Source organism: Bombus bifarius, unplaced genomic scaffold (genome assembly GCF_011952205.1).
Source record: "Bombus bifarius isolate JDL3187 unplaced genomic scaffold, Bbif_JDL3187 scf7180000008199, whole genome shotgun sequence".
Lineage (NCBI taxonomy): Eukaryota > Metazoa > Arthropoda > Insecta > Hymenoptera > Apidae > Bombus > Bombus bifarius.
Genome location: NW_022884505.1, coordinates 133,103 through 159,710, shown reverse-complemented (window position 1 = coordinate 159,710; position 26,608 = coordinate 133,103). Strand labels below are relative to the sequence as shown.

Sequence of the window (26,608 nt, the reverse complement as noted above, 5' to 3'; positions counted from 1 at the left end):
TAAAAAGCAAGAAAGTTCCTAAGTTGAAAAAGGAGGATGAAAAAAGATGTAGAAAGATAATTACATTCGAATAAACGATAGGCATTTTAGAGAAGAAGGAAGTAGAGGAAGGATTTAAATTGATGATTAAACGATTTTGATATGATTCTAGAAGATCTAGCTTGCATTAACGGAGGGTAAGGTCGAAGAAACTGGCACGTTGGCCGGCTCTGAGCAACTCCCAGTAATGTGGGTCGTCGTCTAACTGTTCCACGTACCGTTCCGTCGACTCTGTGCCGTCCATTAGTCAGATTCAACTACTCCTTCTCTTTCTTACCTCCACCACCCGATAGTCGTACACACACGGTGGAGCATCTCACCTCTTCTCTTCCTTCCTCATTTTATCGACACCTACCACGTACTGAGGAATCTTTCTACAATCGATACACACTGAGAAAACCTTAGAAAGTTTGTCCCTGTTCTACCGAGCGTGTTACATTTTTTGATGAAAACAAGAATCGGATTTTTTGTTCCGTATGTAGCATCAACTTTGGTGCATCTTTGACCTATATGTTATTTAGATGTGATAAACTACATAAAATTATTTTTAAGAAAATGAATTATAATTTTATATAAAATAAATCATAGTGCATCTTTAAAAAATTAATTTTAGTAGCTACTCAGTAATTATTATTATTAGAATATTATTAGAATTTCATGAAGTTTATAAACAAATGCCAAAACAACAACAAAAACGCAAGAATCATACATCAGAATGTAAAAAAAGGGTAATCTAATAAAATATGAAAGGTTTATGATAATATTTCTGAAAATCGAAATCACTTCAATTCAATGATCCTTATATTTGGTGATACTTTCATTCCGACAGGAGAATCTTCCGGGATTATCTTTTTCCTTCTCTTGACTTTCGTCTTGCTCTTGTACAACATTTTGTCCACGTTCCTCTGAAGTTCCACCTCTTCGCCTTACCGCCACTACTTCAGCCGTCTTCCTACTATCACCTGGTTGCCGAGGTACCTCAGTCGACGTTTGACCCTCTACCAGGGCTGCAAGTTTTCATGGTTTCGTCGCACGTTCTATTCACCTTCGTCGTGTCCGCGTTTTACGATTGCTTTTCTTGTGACCAAAAGACCGAGAGTGACAGGTTCAACGGTAATTAGAATTGAAGTACATGGAGTTTTAAGTGCTTAAAAATACTGAAGGTCGTTCTGAGACCACTGGGGTGCATCTGCATTCATCTCATCATTGCATCCAGGTATTTTTTTCTATGATGTATTGCTTTCCTTTTAACTACAAAAATTCATTAATAGAAATTATACTTAAAAAGAAAAAGAATACTTTTCGTGCTGAATATTTTTCTATTGTTTTACCTTTGTTATCTTTTTATTTTAAAACTAGTTTCTTTTTTAAAATATGTTTATTTAATTAATGCTTCTTGTAACAGATAAATTGTATAATCAAGTAATGAAAAATTGTAATAATGCAATTATTGTCGAACAATAATATTTAATTTTGCTTAATGAAACTACAAGTTTTTCTACAGATTATTCATTAAATTAAAAAAACAATTAAATTAAGTTATTAAATTAAGTAGATGAAAACGGGGTATTATAATATTTCGTTACAAATTTCACGTATCCAGCGTATAATTAGAATATATATATATATTCTGTAATCATGATACCGTTATAATTAGGCCGAGTTTACGCTGTATTAAACGTTCCATGGAGGAGCATAAATGCACGTGATAAGAACCACGTTGAAACGCGTTAAAAATTGAGTTTGAAACCGGTTACTGCCATTGCGTTTGCAAACGATTCGTTTAACAACGAAGAAAACCTCGACTACACGATGATCTATTTATAATGTTGTCTTCCGTACGTATAATTCAATTGATGATCAAGGTATAATTAAGTAAGATTAAATTAAATGAAGATTAAATTAATAAAAGAAAAAATGAAAGATTCTGTATTGTTGAAGACTCCGTTATGGCCTTAACAGCCGTGTCAAACAAGATCATACGAGATGAAAAAGAAAAGTTGGGAACAAATTTTTTATCAAATATTTTATTATCTTTTCAATCGAAAACTTATGATAACAATAATAATATTCACATACATAAAACAAAAGAAGATGATTACAAGAAATATATAAAAATTAAGGAGTCCATATAAATAGGTGAAAACATAGAAGTTCATATAAATCATCTAGAAAACAAGCTAAATTTAAGGAGAAATTCTTAAATAAAAAAATAATGATACAACTATGATAAAAGTTCTAATTGTTAAGATAAGAATAGATTTTGGGTTTTTATGTATTTATGAGAGTGTATAGAATAATATAATATACAAAAATATATAAAATACCCAAAGTATAGTACTTACTATAACATTTAATAAGTAAAACAGTTACCAACATCTAAATTTCATCTTTACAATTATATATATATATGAATTTGCATAGATATCAGCAGTCCGCTGATACAAATGTGCGTACAATCCTGCAATATACCGTGAACAGAAAAAGGGTCAACAAAAAAGTCTTTACTAAAATAATTGATCGGAGACCCTTGAACGAAGTCAATAATCACATTCATCGAGATCACAATGAACCATTGATAGAAGTACGATAAAGGAGAAAGAGGTCGAGGAGGAATGGCAACGATGAATATTATTACGGTTCCCTCCGGTGTCGTTGCTCATGGAAAAGCTGATGATTCACGAACCTGATGTAGCCGAAACAACTCTCAGGACTGAAACCCCAAAAACAAGCCGGTTAAAGTGGGTCATCCCGATGAACAGTACACACGTTTCTGTTTCGTGTACCAGTCACCGAGTTAGGAGGCGGTCACGGTCACGAACAAGCTAAAGACGAATATTATGACCACCGAGAGACCTTGGACGATGATCTCACAGGCAACAATAGATTGTTTCAGGTTGTGTTGCGTTCTATCAACTAGGTGGCGATCAATCAGGTTGCAACTGTTCGGCGAGGTCGCGAACCTTGAACGATATTAACGTTTAAGGTGAAGGTAGATTAAAGATGTCTATTAAGCTTATGTTTAGTAGGTTTATTTGAACTTTTTAGTACAAACGAAAGAGCATGAACTGTAAATAACGGAGTTTAAACTTAGGCGAATGCGTGATGAATCTGTTGTCTCTTAAAGTGCCTGGTGCTTATGTACTGTCAGTCTAGGGGATGTGTTTTAGTCAACGTTTCCTATGACGTGGAAATCTGTTTCTGTCCAATCCTGTAACTGCCTGGCTGTCATGGACGTCCATGGTATCAGCATACATGGTCGAGGGTGCGTAGCGTAACGTCCAGTTGATGCCATCGTCCTTTGCCTATTGTCGAGTTTTATCGGGTGTCGAGGTTTATGCCACGTCTTTTACTGTTGAGAAGACCCGTCGAGTGCTTAGGATGCCAATTAACCTCTCGACGCGGTCCCAGTTGCAAACCTTATAATATGTAGTGTGGCAAATTCCGATTTCCCCCAAAATAGCAGATGTGCCATCTATACTGCAAACTGAGGACCACCCAAAACCCTGAACAGATTGTTAAACCTATTGGAGTTCCATGCTTTTATCTACCCACATTAATAAAGATGACGGTTCATTTGCTTCCGACTCTTTCTGCTCTACTTTATTAACACCACAAAGTAATTCTAATTATAAAAGAATATTATTTAATCTCTTTCATGCTGATGCTTCTTAAAGGGTTTGTAAGTTTTAATTATAGTTTATTCCTTAGAAAATGGAATTTTATAATGGAGACTTATAATTTTTTATGATTGATCAATTTATGGTTCATGAGAAGATTTATAACAGGGATGGTACAAAAATAGAAGTACGTTTGGGTCAATTTGGTGAAAATAATATATGGAGTATCTAGGAAATGACAAAAAGTGATTTTTAATCACTTTCAGTATTTCCTTACAAATTTAAGCTTTCTATAGAAGATTGTCACTGAAGTAGAGAAAAGAAGATACGTTATTTAATTCCAAAGAAGTGCCATAATTTTCATCAGTAATCTGTCGTTTAATAAATCTACAAATAAAAAAATAATTAAGTAAAAAATACAAGAACAGATGATAAAGTAAAAATATTGAATCATCGTATTATAATTAATATTGATACTACTATAAAATATTTAGTCACAAATGTTCTTCAAAAAAGATGGGTCGGCGGATGTTCCTCGAGGCACCAGTTCCGTTTCGTCTGTGACAACGAAAGCTTGCTCGAAAGTGCGAGTAACAAAATGCTAATGCCAAATACAGCAATCGAGATTGTGGCACAACCTCGACAAAAGCTGCTGGAATGCTACGGGAAGAGCACGAGAAAGAGGAAAAGAGAGAGAGGACGAGAGAACCCGTTACGCGTAGGAACGCGATTCCGCTTGATGAAAGATGTAGCAACCTGTTCCTGTTTATCATTCTATTGTGCTGATGATTTTCTTCGCGGTCAGAGGATCCGTTAATTAGTGGCCAGAATCTCAATGTATTGTCGACGATAAACGACTTTGATTTTCATTTTGCAAATAATTCCTGGCAGTATCGTCCTAAATTTCCGGGTCTGACTCGTGGACCCTTCCTTGACGATTACTGTAAATTACAAATTATTATCAATCGCTCTGAAGTGAATTATCGAATTATTTAATTAAAAATACGTCACGTAGATGCAAGAAGAAAAGTTGAATTTCTTTCTGGCAATTGTGAGAATGATTCGTATTTCGAGATTTTAAATGGATTAAAATTTATCACCTAATGAAAAAGAAATAATTCTAAGTTGAATATTGTAGATGTAGGTATATGCAACTGAACGGTTAATTAATTAATTTGCATTTGTTCGCATTGTTCTTGTTTGGCGAAGGTGATGCAGACATCGGTGACGCGTTTACAGTAATTTCGGTGATGGTATGACGCGACAAATCCGGTGGGCGTATCATGAACTGTACGTGTATCCCGCATGCACGTTTCACTACCGTGTCCAGATATATTAAATGTAGGACACAAGGGACGGAACTGTTTTCCGGCCTTTTACTTTACCATCCGTCATACTGGCAGTTCAGAAAACTAGCAAGCATCGTGGATAATTCGAAGTTTCATAAATATGTATAATAATGAAGTACTAGAAAAACGGAAACCGAGCATGTCTTTAAACGCTTACAACATTCATTTCTCTAATTTGTATAAGAAAATGTAGAATTTCAATTTACGTAATTGGATCTTTAGAAATACTATGTATAGAATATGAAGTCTAATTTGATACTCTAACTTTCTACAAGTATAATGATATTTTCATTAATAATAGCCATAAGACTGCTATAAATAAGAATCGTAGAGCCATAATATATAAATACGTGTATTATATTAATAAATACTATATGTAAATACTAAATATAAATAAGAAAAGCAAGCCGTGACCAACTTTTACCTATCGCACGTATTCTATAATTAAAGTTAATAAAAATGTATAAAAAAATATTTTCACATAGAACTAAAATCCTTTATTTTATTACCAATGTGACACGCTTTCAGGTATGCGAAGAACAATGCGATTCGATCCATGGATACTAATGGTCACATTGGCCTGCGTGACGGGCACCTTGTCGGAGTATTTGATGGGAGGCCATATGGACAACAGTCCGCCAAAGTCTTTACTGGAGGAGATGGAATCTTCTCCGAGTTTGGCAAGGACGGCGCAGCTGGGTGACCTTGACCTGGATCTTGATGCAGAGGAGAGCACCGCTGCGCTGTCGATGTCGGACGACGAAGAAGCGCCGCGTTATCATCTTCCGTATCCTTTCGCCTTCAACGGTGGCAGACCGTTTTCGCTCGAGAAGGATCCTATCACCGGTAAAATTGACTTCGAGAAGGCGCCGCCAGTCAAAGCCCTCAACTTCAGCACTCGTTATCAAGAAAACGTAAACGAAGATGAAAAGGTGAACAACAAGGACTCAGCGAAGGAGAACGAATCTTATTTAACGAAAAAGAAGATCGAAAACAACAAAGAGACCGATGATGTTAGTCCAAACGAGATTAATCCTTATTCGCCTAATTTTCATGATTTTCTTAATCTTCCTGTTCATTATTCTTCCGACAAGTATGGCAAGGACAAATATCCATTGATATCAAGTTCCTATGCGAATACAAAAGTTCAGAGTGGATCAAATAGTTATAGTACTTATAATCACAAGCCTTATCATGGAGAAACTGTAATGTATTATCCTACCAGAAAACCGTATATGCCTAAGACAACTTCGACTACAACAATGAGAACGACTCCTAAACCAACCCCGACGACTACATCCAGAGCTATCACCACTTCTACGACTTCTAGACCCACGACAACTTCGACGACGACGACGACGACGATGACGACGACTAGTACTACTACTTCTACTACGACATCTAGTCCTCCACCATCTACTACTGTTTCCACTTCGACGAAAGCACCTGTTGTAACAACCTGGAAGCCTCCTGCCTCCACTCCCAAACGATTTACCGATCATCTGGACGATTACGATGATATTCTTCCAATAGAGAAGCTTCAATCCTCTGTGTACAGTAATGGTCATCAAGGACCAAATAATATAGTGCAGCACAATCGAGATCCTCAGACGATGCCTCCTATAAACCATGAAGAGTATATAGATAGTTACGAGGATTATGAAATTGGAGATGGAGAAGATGCGAAGGATTATGTCTCGATGAAAGAGACGACCAATGAAATTGTAAAAGCTAGTACAGTGCCTAGCACAACGTCGACTGTTCATAATATAACCACAGCTGTTGGAACTCCAGAGACCACTCCCGTAACCACTACGACAACAAGTACGCCAGTTCCATCATCGTCTGCAATATATTCTTCACCAGTGTCTCAAGAAAGTATCTTTCACAGTAACTCGCTACCGTTCCAAGCTCTTCCTTCGCGTCTAGTAACATCTATGCCCTTGGACAACGAACACAGAATGCCATCAGCGTTTGAAAAAGATAATCGAAAACATGGTATTGCGGATAATATTATCATGAACCAGGGATATCGTCCAAACGCAGTTATTAATCAGAGACCAACTGGATTAGGTGGAGGAATTCTGGTAGAGAGCACTAGCAATATAGTGATACCACCTGATCAGGATACAGTATCCTTTGTCCTTGGTAACAGACAGAACGTCGAAGGTGGATATTATTCACTAGGCACTGCAATTGGAGAGAATCCTTATGGCAGTTCCACTGGAATCGATGCTTCTTTCCGACCTTTATATGGTGTTTCACCGGACAAAAGCAATTACGATCCACAATCAGATTACCGAGGAACAATTGGCCTGCCTTCAGTATCCGTACTGGAGAATAATCCTGCTTATGCTGCTCAAACATGGAGACAGCCTAATCCTACTGGAACTCAGAAGCTGGCAAACGAGATAGAACCTTCTAGAACACAGAATTCATTCGTAAAAGGCACAGTGCTTATGGAACAGCCAGAAGATAAGAAGGATGACAAGGACGTTAACTACGTGGTGTTTCCTAAAGATGAACCTAAACAACCAGTTGAGGAACACATCGTTGTTATAAACGAAGCTGATGGCTCTGTGCATGAAATAACACCTTCTTCCACAACGTTGAAACCTGTAAGAGTAGATCCTCCAGTTTTAAATGAAGATCACCTGCCACAACTTTCGGAGAACTTGACTCCGCCGGCTGAACGACCAAAGTCGCCACCACAGTTCTATTATCATTATCATCACGGAGGTACGATAAGACCGGATCATCCAAGACCTCAAAGATTGCCTTTACCACCTCGTGGGAAACAACCACCGTCTCCTCCCCTTCCACCACCACCTCCTCCTTCAGAACCTATGGGAATAAGAAGACGTCCTTATCCTCCCGATTCTACTTTGCCAAACATTCTACCACAATTCCGTCCAAATGCTAAAACGTCTCATGGACACCGTGGATCAGAGGCGATTGGAACGATTCCAGCTGGTCAAGGCTATCCCACCAGAGTGAGACAGCCTGTTCAGTCTCATCCTCCAACCAGAAGACCTCTACCACCTCCACCTCCATCTTATCTTCAGAGATTAAACCCTCCTCCTCCTCCAATTCATGCCGTTAGGCTTGCCGGCGCAGCTTCCGCGAAGGCTGAGAACATAGTGCCTCCTCGAGACGTGGAGTCCACGGTCAAGAGGTTTCGCCTTCCATCGATACCAGCCACCTCCAGAGGGGAGGACGATGTTAAACTAGCGCACCGTGTGCCCAATCAGAAATTGCGGTTGGAAGAGGAAGAACGGGCAGAACGTTACTCGGAGGAACCGCCTCAGGTGCCGCCAAGACCTCCCTTATTTCCTAAACGAAGAACTGCTGATCCGCCACACGTAGCTACTCTTCAGATGATCCAACAACATGGCGAATTCGCGGAGGATATTACAGAAGCAAATTTGTCCTCTATGGATGAAAATACAAATGACGAGTCAGATAGAATAGTAACTGAGCAGAATGCAGATAGAAGAAAGTTTGACAGCCATGAACCAATAGCTGAGCCACCGGTTTACGTAGTCTATCCTGTGAATACTGCTGTGAATATTCATCCTGACGATTCTAGAGAGAAAGATGAGAGCGTAGTTGTTGGAACGAGAGGACCACATAGACCCCTTCCTCCAGAAACATTGCTTCAGGATAATGAGGATCAAGAAATGGATGAAGAGCCAAGACCTTCTGTTCATAACGTCTTTAATGGACGGCCACTTGCCTCAGACTTTCCGTACCCTCTGGAACGTCCTGACCCTTCCATTCTTGTCAATGGAATGAGAGAAACGCCATTATTGGTGCCCAGCGATCAGCGACAAGAAGAAGATTCTATGCAAGAAAATACAGAAGAGAAGGACGAAAAAGATTCCAGCGTGAACGTTATACCATACTTACAGGATTTCGTACCTTTCCCAGCAAGGAAGAATGAGGTTATCTCAGCTACCCTTCATCGTTTGCCAGCCTTGCCATCTTCTACGCCAATTGCTTATGTTTATACTCCAACAGCTCAAGCTTCTCATCGTTTAGACATAGATATGCGTGATGAGGACAAATCTAAAACTGAAAATAGTGATCAGAAGCCCATTCTGTTGCCTTCACAGCAACCCTCTAGTTCCTCCAGCTCTGCGCCGTCTCCACAGAACTTCATGGCGCCGTTTGTAGCAAGTATCAGTGCAGAAACACCTTCAAAGAACGGCTGGAGCGTTGTCGTGGTTGAACCTACCATTAGTAGAAAATCGGATGACGATTCTTCCGAGACCACTTCGAATGCAGAAGAGTCTCAGACAGAAAAAACTGAATTCGATGCTGAGAACTTCAAACCACAGCTCTTCGGTGGATTCAAACCGATTTACGAATTTCCTACGCAGAACGAAGACCGATCAGAGCGTAAAGAATCCAGCGAGTTGGAAACAGAAGTGAGCACGCATTTTCAAGAGTCTGCCAATTCGACAGTTTGATGAAAGCATATGTTTATCGTGTAGAAATATTAATTGAGCGAAAATAAGCTTCGTTTCGAGTATTTCGTTAATTACTATTACGCTCCTCTTGGCATTGCTGTCTTTCTCCAGAATGAAAGATTCGGACCAATCTTAGTTGGGTTATTGGAGTAATGCTGATTGGAACACTTGCTTTGAAAAGGGAGCTAAAGATCTCGAAACTATGTGCACTGGTGACTGGGACAATTCATTGTCTTCATGGGGAGTTAAACTATACAAGTCTGAATATTCACATGATCTTTGATAATTTTGGATCATTGAATTCGATGAGAAGGGTTGGATGCAATGGGGTGCAAGCGATACAGTCAGAGTTAAATACTAACAGTTTAGTAACAATCTTAACTACTTCATGTAATGCAACATGTTAGAAACCATCTTGTAGTAAAGAACAAAATTTTATTAAATGTATTTGCACCGCTTTGCATGTAATCCTCTTGATTACAATGACTACAAGGAATCATCTACAATATTTATTTTATTAAGAAATTACTATATTTATATTAATTTATCTATTTTATTTATAGACTATATAGTAATTTTATAAAATTCTATTGTGTTAAATTGTAGAAACCATCATATTTTGTACATCTACTTCATACATTATCATAGTCAGTCTGAATCTATCTAACGAGTCAATCTGAAGAATGTATACTACATTACTTATTTTCTACTTTCTCATTGATGGTCGCAATTATATACTAAGCAATTAATATAATAAATTATTCCTAAATTATTTATTGCATACTTCGTTTATTTATATTAATGCCCTCCTAAATGCTTCATACTTTGTACAATGTGTTTAATACAAAAAACAAATGCTCTCTGGCTATATACTATCAATTTTACAATAACAATAATACTGTGGCGCTTCAAACGAATATAAATTATTAATTTCTAAGGAAGACTAAGAATTGACATGATTGGATGAACTTTATACAACATGGAAAGCAATATAAGTACTCGCTTTCTTATAAACTAATATCAGAATATCAATTCCATATGATGAAAAGGATGCAATGCAAAGAATGCATATATCATAAACTTTCTTAAAATACAATAAAATAAATATACAATAAAATATTAATTGTTTTGTGCCCTTATTGATCACTTATAATTACCAAACTACAATTACCAATTACATTAAGGCAAGAATTTGTTTTCTTATAATTAATGATATAGAAAATCTAGTCAGCAATAACAATTTTTAGTTTATGTCATAGTCATTTACTTCTAAATATAAGTAATGTAATCCTTTTATCGATTACCAAAGAGTCGTAAATCCAACTTTAGCACAACGACGCCTTTTTCGACTTCATGTAACTGAATACGTTTCTGTATTGGCCCACACGAATCTCTACTATCTCTCATTATGTCAGCAACTCTTATTTCTGCTCGGCCGAGAAATTCTGTGATAATATTTAAAATATTTTGTTACTCTGAAATTCTTTTAGTTATGTTTATATGAGAAGTATAGAATTAATTTTACCATCTGGACTATAATATCCTTTATCGAAGACCGTGATACATAAAGTATCCTCAAGTAAATCCTTTACTTGAAACTGCATTGATGTATCCCATAAAGGGCAATCAGTTCCTGATATGACACCAGTTCTCTCTTCCTGTGAGCCCATACTCACTTTACAAAACGTATTGCACTTTCCTATAAAGTTCGATATCTTATTATAATTGTTATAACATTAAAAAATTGAATTTTATGTAGGATAGATTATAGTGCTCATACTATTAATAAAGCATAAATTGCAAGTGTAAATTGCAGTTGCATAGTTTTTGCAGCTAAGATGTAAGATAATAATATTATTAAGTTTAATGTTACTAAATAGCTAGATACTAACATCATCTACTACTGCAAAAAAGGCTTCCCATACATGAGCAATATATTTAAGAAATGAAGAAGCAATAGAGATAGAAAAGAAAATTTTTTAAATGTTTAGCTGAAATATAGGATGTATGATTTTCAGTTCTTTGTAATTTTCATCTTATTTGTGTTTATCTATAAGTCTGTCCATGTACCAAGTCTCAAGGTAGAACTTCCATGCAAGCAGAAAATTTTACCTTTTTTCAACATAATTAAATCTTCAGCTTCCACAATTACTAATCGAAGTCTACCCTGGGGTGGTCTTCTGCGAACTACAATCATGCCAGATCTTTGTTAGTAAAATTGCATTGTATAGTTAGAGAGTGTAATTGCGATGCGAATGACCCTCGATGGTTTTATTTCCTTCCTTTCATCGTACGCTTTTACAGAAAAATAAAAAATAACAACCAAGCAACCAAGCAACCAAGCAACCAAGCAACCAAGCAACCAAGCAATCAAGCAACCAAGCAAAGCACATGCACGAAAAGGCAAACAACTTAAGCACACACAAGTTTAGCTTACCAGGTATTGTCTTTAAATTGAAACCTTCAAGCACTGTAACAAGAATTCTGCCACACGCTCCAAATTGCGCCTGCTCTGTTTACTCACACATATTACGCGTTATTATACGTTAAATTTATTGTATTCTTATACATTGCATTATACTTATGAAAGTTACTATTACAATAACGATACAAAAATAAACACGGAGTATATTATAACTTAACAATAATATGTAGCTAGATATAACGAAAGTATGACTTACTTGATCTTTGTCTTTGCAAACGTGTTTTTTCGTTCTCCATAAATTTCTTTCTTGCTTCTGTAATTCTTCTGATCCATAGTGAACATTCACTTGGAGACGGTGCTAATAATATTATTGGCTTTTTTTGGTCTTTCAGTCTCAATATTTTTGTTGAATTTTCTGAACCCTCACAGGAACCTAAACTAATATTACCATTCATTTCTGAATCACCCAGAAAAGATAATTCGTTTAAAAATATTGGCTGCAATAGATAAATATTTCCATTAGTACCGTTATACTGCTATTACAGTAATTTACTGTAAGATACCTTTCTATACATCTTGAATTTTTGATGTTCGTTTCTCTCAAATGAAAACTGTTGTCCAGTGGATGAAGACTTTCTGCTGAGTACTGGTTGAGCAAACAGTAAAAAGTCGTTTGTGAGAAATCCAACAAGTTCTTTTCCACTTTTTGCCTAAGAGGCATTAAGGTATTATAAAGTTGTTATTACATAAAAGAAATGTGGTCTCTTAGATTTGACCTACCTTATGAAGTATACCAAAATGAAGAAGTTTTCGTGGACCTAAAGAATTGGTTAAAGAATTAAAGATAAGTTGTTCTTCAAGACCATCACATGCCACATGTGTTTGCAACCATTCTAATCTATCACTATTTTCTTTCTCTCTAACTCCTTCGTTTACCTACAGTAAAATAAATCAAATTAATATTAAAACGTTAATAATTCTTTTTTTTAACTGAACAGTTGATATTTTAAAAATTTTACCTGAGTACAAAATTCTTCTGCTTTAGCCAATGCTTCTTGGAGATATTGCCTATCAGGATGGTCAACTGGTGTGTGCTCTAAAATCTAAAATAATAATGGTAAATTGATGTAAAGATGTTTATACTTTTCTGAAACCAAGAATAGAAAGATGATAGATACTTTGCCAATAATAAGAGGATACTTTGTTATCCTTTGCATTGGTTTTATAAGGAAAGAGCTCAAAGGCATTCCTTTTGTACGTGGATCTTGCTGACAAATTTGAGCAACTTTGACAAATTCTGGCATAGTTTCAGTCAATCTCTGAAGATAGACAGCAGCGGATATTTGGCAACTGCAGAATCTTATATATGCTGACATTCTAGGTATCTAAAATATACGAATATTAAACTATGATATAAAATTAATTACAAACAGTAAAAGAAATTTACATTTTCACATAGAATGTCTCCAATCATTCTTACAATCCCTCCTTCACTATTATCTCGTCGTATCCGTAATGTTCTGAAAAATATTTATTAAATAATTAACTGGTATTGTAAATGTTTTTTGAATTATATTTATATAAAACGCTACCTTAAGAAATTATCGTTACACGCAATGATATCTCTCCAATTAACAAATATTTTATCTACTTCATCCACGGTTAAAACTAAACTTTCAATGAGAGGTTTCTCGAAAACCTGTAAAAGAATTTTTACTTTTAAATAAATTTAAATATAACACATAGGAAATTATTTTATATAAAAATTGTTATATACCTCGTGAACAAGTCTCATGTCTTCTATATATGCTTGTTCAGTTGTGATAAGTTCTTTTATGTATTCTTGCCGTTTTCTTTCCATGGAATCCAATCCAGCCACTAGTAAGTTAGTTGTCATCTCATTAGCTACACATAAAATGTATGCAGAGGTTTTTCAGTCTCTTCTTATTTTTTTTTAAATGTACTTTAGCTAATTTTAGGTGACTTGCTCCAAATAATAAATGAAGTTTTTAGCAAAATTATTACATACAATTTTGTAAGAATTAAATGTTTGAGAAATGAAACTTAAAAATCATAAGAAAATATTCTAAGTATTTATGTTAGTCGTCGGGTTTCACTGAGTAATGGAGAATTGTTGTACTCAACAATACTTTACAACAGACAGATACTTTATTTCAATCAGCAGTTTTGCGAATACGTCTGTATATTATGTATGGATATGTGTACATATGTATAAGAACGGCGTGTATATGCATATGAGAAATTTCAAATATATCCACATGAAGTGTGAACAAAAACCTGTAATAGATACAGAACGATTTAAACTTGTTCACACTCACACAGTGTCCTTCACTCAAAAGTATACCACACACAATTTGAGATTCATAATGAGATTCGACGATACAACAAACAATATGGATATTTTGCAAATAGTAACAACCTTAAGGATATAGCACTACATAAGTATTTTTCTCATCTAAGAATAACCAGTTGCATAACTTGCTTTACACATTGTCAACATGTTTTAGATAAAGATTACAAGATTATGGGCGCATCTAGAATATTTAATATTAAGCACACAATGTTTAGTTCCATGATCAGGCATATTTATACACATTTTTTTGCAAAGAGTTATATAGAACGTGTAAAAGGATTAATTAGTGTATAAATATGCTGATCTACTGTGCGCTTTTGCGGTGATTCGAAACTAGTTATTCCATCAAATTCCTGAATATTTCAATGGAATGAATATTAAATGTAATACAATACATTCAACGATTTCTTCTACTAATTATTTTGTATTACTTCGCAAAATTTGTATAAAATTTTAAACACTACAAAATTAGGAGTAATTAGAAGTAAAAATAGTAAATTATTTCAAAATAATAAAGCGACATTTAAGTATCTCAGCACAGAGATTCGTAAACTTATAAGCAATAAATATAAATAAAGAATAAGTAAATAACAATACATTTGTGAAATAACATTTAGGTACCCTATCCTTAAATAATCTAAACTATTATACTCAGGGGTAAATTGATGGAAAAACTGGTTTACGACAATATAACATTACTTAACAAATCATTCTCACCACTGGAGATAATATCTACCTAACTTTATGATTATTATTAATGATATTTTAATGATGATTTAGGCTCTATAATAAAAGGCTGTGAAGAAGGAGCACATCATCTTCCATTATGTTATCAGACAAAACTCAAAGCAGAAAACAAATAATAACTATACATATATAGAATAAATAAATAGGAACAACGGATTTGGTTAAAACTTATTGAATTCAAAAGAGAGCAATATTTTAATTCTCTTTGTAAACATTATGCACAGTATTACTACATCTCTTTCTGATTCCTATACTTACATATAAAATTTTGAATTTAAACAGAAGTTATAGACTGTGTAATTGTTCAAAAATTTCAAGGCTATGTAAATATCTCCTATACATTGTAACAAACTCTTCACCCATGGTAAAGAAAAGGTTAAATGAAATATTCAACACTATGATTTAACAACTCCTTCTCCCTTTACATTGAAGACAAGCAGAAAAATAATATTCTGTTGCCCATATTGTTGCTCTAGGCCTCGGCGCAATATAACTGTACAAACCATCTGTATTGCACACCAAATAACGTACTAATGCTAATAGAAGAGAAGGGAACAGAGACAGGCAGCAGTTAAACATTTTAAAAAACTTCACTCTCAGGGACATTAATTATAAAGTTCTAATACTACTAATAGCACTTGTACACGTAACTTTTATTGATCTAACACTTTAAGCCCTTTAATTATTTAATAATGTTTCTATATTTTTATTTACACATAAAGCTGTTCAAATGTTAAATACATAGAGTAGTATGAATGTTTTACAGATAAATACTTCGATGTTTATTGTCTTTGCTTCTAGCAGAAAATTCTTCTGTTCTACTATAGTTATATCTTTGAATATAACCGCATTTTTGTGGATTTTAAAAAATTTTTTTTTGGGCCAAAAGTGCTAGTATAAACAGAAAATACGTCTAATGTCCTCTAAAAATTAAACTTCTTAAATAAATATATGTTCCTTCCAATTTTTATTTGAGATATTAGATACTAATGGATTTTATTTCAAATGGTTAAAGAAATCATATTCGATTTTTAAGCTCTGTCCTAAATTAAAGTAGAGGGTTGAGGTAGGATTTGGTGCACATGTCAGGTGGTTGTAATAACACGATATTAACTAGTTACTCAATATTTAGCGCTTTCCTTTATGAGTATATATATATATATTATATATATAAATACTACGCAATGGTAATTGCGTTTGTAAACCATACGTAGAGATTCAATAGTTTAAAGGATAATAGTCATTAAAACATATGGTAACAATTTGAACGATAATGAAAATAAAGGACCGAGTAGGACCCTGAACCAGAAGAAAAAGACTCGCAATAATTCGGAGTAATATAAAAACGAAGAACCAGCCCTGAGTCTGTCTTTCCCTTCTTTTGCTTTCATTTCTATGCTCATTGTCTCCACCGATGAGACTTGTTGGTTGTAACATGTCGCGTTCAGTGTAGAGACTGCTATCATTCTTATTGCACTCGAGACGCTTTTATTTTAGCCTGCAATGCTGCGGTGCTGCTCTGCTATCCTTTATGCTGCATGTTAAGCAGAGGCGAAAGATAACAATTAGTAAAAAGGATTGCTTCCAAGTATTAAAGACAGATATTCAAATTCCTTGAAGTAGCTATTTCGCTTTATGACACTACTATTGATATTATAATTCCACTCAAATACTTTATGAAGCAATAGCTTAAAGTAATAAAGCAAATTAACAAAGATTATATAGATGAATAAAATAATAATAAATAATAAAAATAAGTAAAATAAAAAATGTGATTATAATGATTATTTATATTATAATGATAACGTTTATAATTTGATACAATATATGCTAAATAAAATGTTTTTCTTATCTAACTCTTTGATTACACTTAATCATACGATATTTCTAAAATAGGGATAAATTTAAAATTTTGTACTAAATATTAGATAATATTATATAATTTTCCTTTAATTGTATACATATATATAAAATCCTATAAATATTTTATTGAAACGAAGCAGCTACCTCAAACGGACAGACGGACGGACAGGCAGGCATGCAGGCAGACAGGCAGGCTGTATAATAGAGAAAGTACGCTTCTTTGATAACTGATTCCGCAAAAAACTACCCGTTATAAATAGACCAGAAATAAAATAACGATTATTGTAAAGTACCGCTATCTTTGATATACCGCTTTCCAAGCCAAAGGCGGAATTTGAACGCAGCCATATCAGAGGAGGAAGCACACATAACATCCGTAGTGTATAATAGTGAAAGAAACACTGTTTCCGTATAATTTTTTATCATAAATTAAATGTAGTTCTCATAGACTACAAACAATGAAAATCAATAAGTAATATTTATATATCTAACTTATCAAAGAACTTGTCAAAATATTCAATAACTATCTTATTTATGCCTGTAATTTATAGTTAATTTCAAATTAATTCTACAAGTTATTAGATAAATATTATATATATAAATGACTATAATATGTAAATAATAACGTATTTAAAAGCAGATTTTTATGATATTTTTAAAAATATAGAATTATACAGTATGAAAATATACATTATGTATAAGTAGATGAAATAGTATTCAGGAAATTACTATTTTATGTGGTCCTACTAAACGACCGTCGCATTAACTTATAAATTGCGTTATTAAAATTTTGAAGACTGATACTGTCATAACATCGATTTATATCTTATAATGATAGATAAAATTTGAAACCTGACGGTCGTCCGTCTATCCGTGTATTATAAATTGCAAATATGGTATAGCAATTATATTTGTTTCATATCATTTCAAATTGTATTGCATTAGTAGGTTACAAAACTGTTTCAAAACTGCTCCTTATTAAACACTTATGATAGACATAAATTATATTTCAAATTCTATAAAAGAAATGTAAAACTTTGAAATAAAAAAGAATACTTACACATAGGAGATACATAATTACTAGGGAAAACGCCAGACATTCCGTTCAATTCGCCTTTCCACCATGCTGCTTCATCCTTTGCAAGTACGGTTATAACGTCGCCTTTCTCGAAACTTAATTCATCCTCATTTTGAGCCTGATATGGGTACAATGCCATAACGCGTTCTATATTGGTAAAATATGTTACTGATATGTTCCTCATATTTAGTGCATATAAAATGACATTACACAAAGTTAAAAACTACTCACCAACATTTGGATCTGTAGGAGAGTCTTGATATCCATGAGAAACAGGTGTACTTCGATTGCTACTACTGGTTAAAGGTTTAACATAAGAAGCTGGGAACCAACCAATTTGTCTTTTTTTACCACGTGCCTAAACAGTATAGCAAGAACACGAAATATAATACAATTATAAATAAAAAACATTATTTTATCATAGTTAATTTGGAAGGACTAATAAATTATACCTGTAATTCTCCTTCCCACCAGCCACTATCTGTCTTCTTACGAATCATTATTAATTGCCCCTTTTGTAAATCTAACTGCTCAGAACTAGTGGCTTGATAAGGTGCAATAACTTGTACAATTTCAGGTTTTCTTCCTCTCTGTCAACAAAGCCTTTGTGTTATAAAAATATACTATATATTCTACTCATATATATATGCTATAAATATTACAAATGTATATTATTATTTATAAAGCCATAATATATGGATATCAAGCACAAAATATAAGACAGTACTTAGCAGGTACATTTTGTAACAAATAAAGTACCTTATGATACTGCGATAACGGGACATCAGCAATAAAAAAAAACAATTAAATTTTATTAAATAACCAATATTAAATATTTCTAAATTACATATATGTCATAAGCACATATTAATTACCTGCTGCGCAGCCATTGCGGAAAAATCTGGCAATTCTGCTCTATCTTCCGCGGCTTGTCTTTCATCTTCAAGCTGCTCAGCAGTTTTCTCTGCTTGCTAAACATGGGATATATGTGCGTCTATCTTTATACCTTACAGGCTAATTATTAATGCGTACAAAATTAAATCTATAAAGCTTTTAAATACACAATAGCTTTTTACAATACAGAGGAAATGTATTCTCAACATAGTTAGAAAGTAGAAACATTACAATCAAAATATTACGAACCAATGTTGTCTGAGCAATTGAAGTAGCTGTTTCATGATTACTTGTGGTTGTGTCCTCAGTTGTTTCAGTAATCGCGTTTGTTTCAGATACGTTAGTAGTTATAGAGGCACCCTGATTAATGTTATATATGTTAAAATTCTAAAATCTTGTTTTATTTCTTATGCATATCATCACATTGTATAGTAAAAGTTGAAATTAGTTATTGAAACTTCACTCAATAAAATGGAAGGAGAACCACCATTTTACCTGATCTGGAGCATCGCATTTTTCTACATAATTGGCAGGAAAAATTCCATTCCTATCTCCTGTAGTGCCTGTCCACCAATCACCTTCCTTTTTAGTGACTAATATAACTTCTCCTTGGTTGAAAGTTAAGTCTCCAACTTCGGCGGAATCATACGGATATAAGGCTACGTAGTATTCATTAAGTCCTTCAACTACTGCAGTTTGATTAGCAGAAATTTCCTTGACATACGATTTAGGGAACCAACCCTTAGCTCCATTACCAGATGTACCATACCACCAATCCCCCTAAAGAGTTAAAAAATGCATTAATGTAAATGTATATATATGCTGTGAATATATCTTTATACTAACCTGTTGTTCATCTACTTTAATAATATCTCCTTTTTCGAAGGGAAGATGTTGCTCTATCGTAGGACGATAGTGATACAAAGTGGTTACTTGTATATCACAAACTACACCTAATCCAAGAGTAGGTATGATAGGTTCAACAGGAGGAGGCTCATCGCCGAGTGATCCGGCATCAGATACATTCTCAGGAACTTCAGCAATCCCTCTATATTAAATAAATATAATAGTAAATTATATATCTTTTTAGCAATTAACTATAATTTCAGTTTAATTAACTAACTCTAACGTTCTCTTCTCCACACTGTCTTGTTGTACGAAAGCATTATCATTTGCGCTGCCAACATCTATTGGTTCTACATAAGATTCCGGGAACCAACCAGTATGACCACGAATTTCGCCAGCCATCCATCCTGGTTCTGCATTTTGAACAGGCGGTACCTGTTAGAAGAATAATATAATTTTTATATTCTATGTTCTTCATATTGTTCTAATATACGAATATAGTTTTATAATAATACCAAGATAATATCACCAGGTTGAAACGATATTTCGTCTTGATTTCTAGCTACAAATTCGTATAAAGCTCTATATTTCATAACCCCTGGAGTAGTTTCTTCCACTGCATTAGTTGTGGTGGCATCATTAACGGGCCATGCAGAATCGTTAACTGCCGCTGAAGTATCATTCCAACCACTATCACCCCATGCAGATGTTGTATAATCAGTACCAGCTCCAGTACCACCACTTGCTCTGAGTTCTAAAACTTTTAATTTTTTATCTTCGAAAGTTAAGTAAAGGTTCTTACAGTCAGCCACTAAAGTTTCCAGTTGCGTTTTAATATCTTGAAGCTGGCCATTATTATTTTCTATGTCAGCCATTTTAGCATCAATCTGTTAATATTAATTTCATATTAAAAAATTACAGCACTTTTAACATATTATATATTACACTGTATTTTGATATACTTAAGTATACCTGTTGTTGCAAATCAGCAATTTTATCCTTCATTTGTTTCAGGGTAATTTGCTTATTATCGAATGCCATTTTGATTGCTTCTTGGCCCGCCGACTCCATAGCTGTATTTAGCTTATTCTTTGCTTCGATTCGAGCTTTCTCTTGACTCAAGGCTAGTAATCTTTGGTTTTGTTCTCGAAGTTTATTCTTTAAGGCAGCCATCTCTTGTAACTGTGCATCACGTGTCGACCGCATTCCATCAATCGTCGTTTTTACTCCAGATACACCAACTCGAGTGTCACAGATTTTTTGAGATAGTTCTTTCACTTTATCGTTCTACGTTGTAACCAAAATATTATATAGATACTAATTAGTTTATTAATAATCTCTTCAATACTTACAAGTGTTCCTAATTCGATAGTTAATGTTTGATTTCTTGCTTTCAATTTTAGTAAGACATCTTGTTCTTTCTGCCTCTGAGTTTGAAGCTCTTGTGATTTCTGTTTTTCCCATTCTAATTGTCGTTGTCTTTCCATCTCTCTGTTAAAAGAACAAATTTGCATTACTGGAAATTTTTAAGATCTTTATAGATGCAAATATTCATATAAAATTTCACTTACTTTCTTGCTGCTTCTCTTTGTTCTTGAGCTCGTTTTCGTTGTTCTTCCTTTTCCTGTTCAATCTCTTTCTGCCTTTGCATTTGTTTCTCAATCTCTGCTTGTCTTCGTCTTTCTTGTTCTAATCTGTATAATATTTGTTCTCAGTCAATATAAAACACTTTAATACAAACGTTCACCTATCCAATCTTCAGGAAACATTTGTTTACCTAATTTTCTCTTGTTTCTCAGCCTCTTCCCTTTCTTTTCGTTCACGTTCTTCTTGTTCTTTACGTTGAATTTCTAATAAAGCCTTGCGCCTACGTTCTAGCTCCGCTTGTCCTTTCTCAAAGTTTTCTTTACGTTTGTCTTCAAAAGAAGTCTGTAAGAAAACCAATTGTAATAGATAATACCTATTATTATACATAATTATGAAATTATTTAAATATAGATATACAAAGAAAGTGAACTTACTTGCGGCATACCAGCTGATGGATCTACGTTTTCCGTTCCAGTTTGTGAAAGTGTTAAGCTACTTTGTCGTTGACGTCTGAATGCAGGTGGTATAAGTTCAATTGGTAACGTGGTAGGTATCTTTTCACCAAGCTTAGCTATATCACATAAATGCATTGCTAATACAAATTCGTCGCAACTCAAACGACCATCCGAATCCATGTCCGCTAACGCCCTAGTGACACATTTACATTCTATAGAAATGTTAAGAATTATACTTTCGATTGTTATTGCTGTTATATTATTATACCATATCTGTGCCAACACTTGTTGAGGTAATTGTGACTGCACCATAATATTTCTGGCCTGAGGGCCAGATAGAAATCCAGATCGCGCCCTGTCCCAGGTATTAAATAATTGAGTATATTTCAATTTTGTTTGATGAGGTACAGCCCATTCCACAGATTGCGGAGAACCTACTGAATGCTGACTATGTTGTGAATCAACCGAACCCACCCTATCTATACTTGGTGGACGTGCAGTTGTGCTTAATGGTGTACTTGTAGATACTGGTGTTTGAGCAATTACACCATTCACTAACGTACTTGCTGTGGTTGCTGATACTAGAGGTAAACCTACAACTGGAGGAGTCGATACTACACCAGTTCCTGAAAGAAAATGTAGTAAATAATGAATCATATCATGTAATAATAAAACAAGATACTTTATGATTACAAAACTTAAATTATATATACCAGTGGACATTGGTGCAATAGATGGTACCATAGTAGAACCACCTGCAATCATACTAGTACAAGATAATGGTTGCATAGGCATTGCTTGTGCCATACCAAAAGCAGCCATTGGTGTTGGAGTTGTATTTAAAGGTGCAATTGGTGCTGCTGCAGACATCCCTGTTTGAAAAAAAACATGTTTATTAAATATATGTTATCTGCTCCTGTGTGATATTAAAAATACTATTCGATGAATGATTTAGTTAATAATGTTAAATTACTAATTATTATAGTTTATTATCTACAGTAGTGCAGTATTTCTTATATTAGAGTCTTAGCTTAAGGTATAGGAAAATCAAGATTTAAGAATACCATAAAAGAATATTTAAGTTACATTATTTATTAGTTAAATTAAGTAAAAATAACAACTATGTCCTTCTACAGAATTTAATAAAGTATACCTGAAAACTCAAGATCAAGTAAATCTGTAAAAAAAGGAATAAAACATCATTCACAAATCAATAAATTTTCTGATTCAAATATATCACTGGAAACTAAAAATCTAAATAAATATTAAAGAAATAATGAAGAAATAGAGCGTGGACAAAAGAACATATGGTTTTACCCATGGTAGATGTAGTCATTGGTTGTGCAGATTGAACAACAGGAGGAACAATAGCCGTTGCAGAAGCAGGTGGAACTTTGACTGGTGAAATCCCAGTAGCGACAGGACTATTAGGAAATGAAGGCGGTGCTGGCTTCGGTGGTGGACCACTAGTAGCAGGTGAAAAATTTGCCCCTAAAATACATAATTACATTTTTAAAAACAATCTCATTAAAGAATTACTTTAAATAAGATGTATAAAATAAAAACATGATATAACAGCAAAGCAAAGCAATAGCAAAGTAATTGAAAAATAAAATAATATAAATTACAGCTGCAACAACTGGAAAGATTAGTAATAAAGGCAAAATTAATTCATAATTATGTGCATTTTATACTAAAATGTATGTATTTGATGCTATTGGATGGTCTTTTATTAAAGTAAAGTGTTTATTGCAATAATATATAATGCAAAAAGGAATCATTTCTTTATATTAAAATTTAATTCTAAAGATATGGGAAACTATCTAGATTTACATGCAATTTTATCTTTTAAATAAATGGATAAACTACTTCTCAAATCTCCTTTGCACTTTGAACATACCAATATTTGAGGGTGGTGTAGGTCTTTGAGAAGGACCACCACTAGGAGTGGTGGTAGTGGTAGTGGTAGTACTTGTAGAAGGCACGATTCCTTTTTTTTGCAGCACAAATATTATATTATTGTATACAGAGTTGCATAAGTGGGCAGTTATATATATATATAAGATATATATAGAGAGGAAAAAATAATAAAGTAGAATATGTATATGCGTAATCAGTAAACAAAGCCATTGCAACATTGATTATACATATAAAGTCACATATAATATACATACTGTATTGTGTGTTTTTATAATGAAATAAAAATATAGATGTAGACATGAAGCATAAAAATATATCTTTTGAAGATAAGTGTTTGTGTTATCTTTTAGTGATATGTAATTGTGTAAAATATAACGTAATACCATTTTGATAATGATATTGTACACATTATTATATATGTTAATATTAAATAATATGTATTATTTACATTACAAAGTTAATTATATTTTATGTTCCTAAAATGATACCAATGACATACAATATTTTTACAAGTTAGATTTAATAAAATATAAATAATTATTTAAAATATAGCGAGTTCTTTCATGCAAAAATGAGTCTTTGCATAAAAATATTAATGCATATACAACAGCACATCATAACATTATATTATTGATAATATCAAGAAAAAGGAAAAAATATGCCTTAAAGAAAAATCATATTTTTACAAAACTTGAAAGAAAGGTACGAACTAGAAGAAAATTCAGACATCATTCATATGTAAACATCCACTTCTTATAACATACCCACAGAGGGTGGTGCAGGTCGAGCAGGTGGCTTTGACGCTGTGTGAGTTGTGGCATGTGTAGTGGCAGCCACATTCTGTCTACTTTGTCGTGATGCTGTGTAGTATGATGCATAAGTATAATAATGCTACATAATGCTGTTTGTTACATAAAATGTATCTTTTTTCTTATTTTTTTGGATCTATAATATCTATAATAAACAATGGTAGTAATTGAAATAGACTCTAATTCTTAATAATGGAATATTTTGCTGTTATGATATACATCAATCATAAATTCAACTGAAAGATGATTTGTATTTGTTGTGAAATAGAATTCTTAACAGTAGTGTAAGAGTTTTGATGAATACTATGAAAATTTATATTTCTTTCACCATATGTACTCATTTATATATGCTTTAGATACTTGAACATAAAATTTTTAGAGTAATCACCTGGTAAGGTCATTGGTGAAACAGGCCTAATAGCATGTCCTGGTAATGGTCCATTTACAGGTGGTGGTCCTATAAGTGGACGTGGAACAGATCCAGTCATAGGCATCCCACTAATTAAAGGCTGTACTGGAACTTGCGGTGGAGCAGATAAATTTACTAATGAAGCAACATTATTCTGTGGTAGAATATTAGCAGCTCCGTTTGTTAAGTTCGTAACATTACTATCACCTAAATATTATCAAACATTAGAGTTCAGGACTCATGATTGAAGTAATCTTGATTATTTACTATCTTTATCATACTTACTAGCAGATAGTGACTTCAAACTCTGTATTAAAGCTGAAGGCAAGGCTTTAGGAATTTCAAAACCACGTAACTTTAAATTAATTAATTTACATGCAATACTAAATTCATTTATGTCCATTTTTCCATCTGCATCTGTATCTGATAAAGCCCTATATAATCATGTTTTTATGATATGTATGATAATTTCTGAAGATATTAAATACCAGAGTGATATAATAATAAAATGTTAATACCATATTTGTCCAAGGATGACAGGTGGAAGCTGTGATTTAAGTAAAAATTCTTTTGCTTGCTCTCCAGTAACAACTCCATTGATTGGTTTTAAAGAATCAAACTGCTCTCTATATCTTGCACGTTCTCTGGGTTGGATTACCCAAGGATCCATACCTGAAAGAATTTCCATCTCCTTTTTTATCTTATAATATTCAAATAAACGACTTCTTTTGAATGAAAGTAAAAGTATTTGAGAAATGGTCTAATATTCAATCAATAATATCTACAAAATCAGAAATTTCAGTTCTCTCCTTAATTCAGTTACTGTCAACATGACAACTAAATAGGAGCATGCCTGTCACTAGGCTTGGAAACAAAGAAACAATTGACTTACCCGGAGTTTGAGGGGTGGCCATCTCTGTTCACCCGTAGGTGACCACCGAATCAAATCTGTAATTAAAGAAATATATAACTTTTATAAAAATTATTGTAGAAATCGATGAGAGAAATTTGTGATTTCAAGGTTAGGTCATGGTGACCGAACTTAGCGAAAGTGACTCGCTATGTACCTCACGAAAGAAGAATTGTCGAAACGCTATAAATTTAGCGTAGATTCAATCACGAACAAACCCAATTAACTGAATACTACGAGTTCATGAACTTGAAGATTGATCGAGACCCTAACGCACACGTATAAGAGCAAGATTTTTTCTCACGCCAGTTACACAAACATACAACAGTGAACTACTTTCTTTGGCTATGAGACCTCTTTTACAATTTTACTAAAAGAAATTCATGATTGCACGTCGCGACGTTAGCGATCCTTTAGTAAGAAACAGAATCAGACAGATTTCTTCACTATACCGACAGTACGCGGGTCGGCCCACACTACTGACGTACATACGTCACTTTCACGACCTCGGTTATTTCCGTAAATCTTCGGGAGGAATCGATAGCTCACCCGAAACCGCCTCGTTCATTTTCGGCAGAAATCGCTATTTCCGCAACCCTTAGTTCGAACGTTCAAATTTCCTGCACTTCATTCAATAGAAGAAATTTTTTAACACGTATATCATATTTATTCGTGATACAATGTTTGATTAATCCTATAATTTAATATATAAATATTGGTGTCGATATAATGAAGTATCGTATTTCCTTGAAATTTACTCCATTAATCTGGTCGACCTTGTTAAACACATATGCCAGAAAGAAGACTTCAC

At 33.8% G+C, this 26,608-nt stretch overlaps 2 protein-coding genes across 17 annotated transcripts; one reads left to right on the top strand and one right to left on the bottom strand.

The window, feature by feature from the left end:
* Positions 1–77: 77 nt before the first annotated feature.
* LOC117210020 lies at positions 78–10,252 on the top strand. 2 transcript variants are annotated; one of them, XM_033452593.1, is made up of 3 exons: positions 78–513; positions 869–1,255; positions 5,537–10,252. In XM_033452593.1, exon 3 carries the CDS (start codon positions 5,539–5,541, stop codon positions 9,478–9,480), a length of 3,942 nt encoding a protein of 1,313 aa, XP_033308484.1. In that variant the 5' UTR covers positions 78–513; positions 869–1,255; positions 5,537–5,538; the 3' UTR covers positions 9,481–10,252. The 2 variants fall into 2 exon arrangements, with proteins under 2 accessions (XP_033308484.1, XP_033308483.1); XM_033452592.1 differs by lacking the exon at positions 78–513 and adding an exon at positions 674–767.
* LOC117210018 (intersectin-1) lies at positions 10,250–26,302 on the bottom strand. Of its 15 annotated transcripts, none has more exons than XM_033452575.1 (38): positions 25,955–26,302; positions 25,780–25,835; positions 25,406–25,559; positions 25,173–25,321; positions 24,867–25,094; positions 24,434–24,529; positions 23,650–23,739; positions 23,067–23,240; positions 22,903–22,926; positions 22,463–22,621; positions 22,018–22,375; positions 21,729–21,942; positions 21,485–21,636; positions 21,279–21,401; positions 21,060–21,198; positions 20,680–20,994; positions 20,223–20,594; positions 19,985–20,142; positions 19,708–19,909; positions 19,357–19,641; positions 19,111–19,221; positions 18,843–18,938; positions 18,727–18,735; positions 18,420–18,557; positions 18,199–18,325; positions 17,950–18,114; positions 13,683–13,810; positions 13,498–13,604; positions 13,353–13,425; positions 13,084–13,290; positions 12,925–13,008; positions 12,686–12,841; positions 12,469–12,615; positions 12,162–12,402; positions 11,918–11,992; positions 11,593–11,667; positions 11,006–11,179; positions 10,250–10,925 (listed from the first exon to the last, which is right to left on the bottom strand). In XM_033452575.1, the coding sequence occupies exons 2-38, from the start codon at positions 25,799–25,801 to the stop codon at positions 10,774–10,776; spliced, it is 5,679 nt and encodes a 1,892-aa protein (XP_033308466.1). In that variant the 5' UTR covers positions 25,802–25,835; positions 25,955–26,302; the 3' UTR covers positions 10,250–10,773. The 15 variants fall into 15 exon arrangements, with proteins under 15 accessions (XP_033308466.1, XP_033308467.1, XP_033308471.1 ...); XM_033452576.1 differs by having other exon boundaries at positions 19,991–20,142; XM_033452580.1 differs by lacking the exon at positions 11,593–11,667.
* Between the last annotated feature and the right edge of the window lie 306 nt (positions 26,303–26,608).

Bases quoted from the DNA above. Each gene is read 5' to 3' on its own strand.
- LOC117210020 (XM_033452593.1), top strand. From the start codon at position 5,539: ATGCGAAGAACAATGCGATTCGATCCATGGATACTAATGGTCACATTG.
- LOC117210018 (XM_033452575.1), bottom strand. From the start codon at position 25,801: ATGGCCACCCCTCAAACTCCGG. The intron at 22,927-23,066 runs GTAAAACCATAT...CTTTTTTTACAG, and splicing joins AATGACTACATCTACCATGG to ATTTACTTGATCTTGAGTTT. The intron at 11,180-11,592 runs GTAAAATTTTCT...CGAACTTTATAG, and splicing joins TTTAATTATGTTGAAAAAAG to GAAAGTGCAATACGTTTTGT.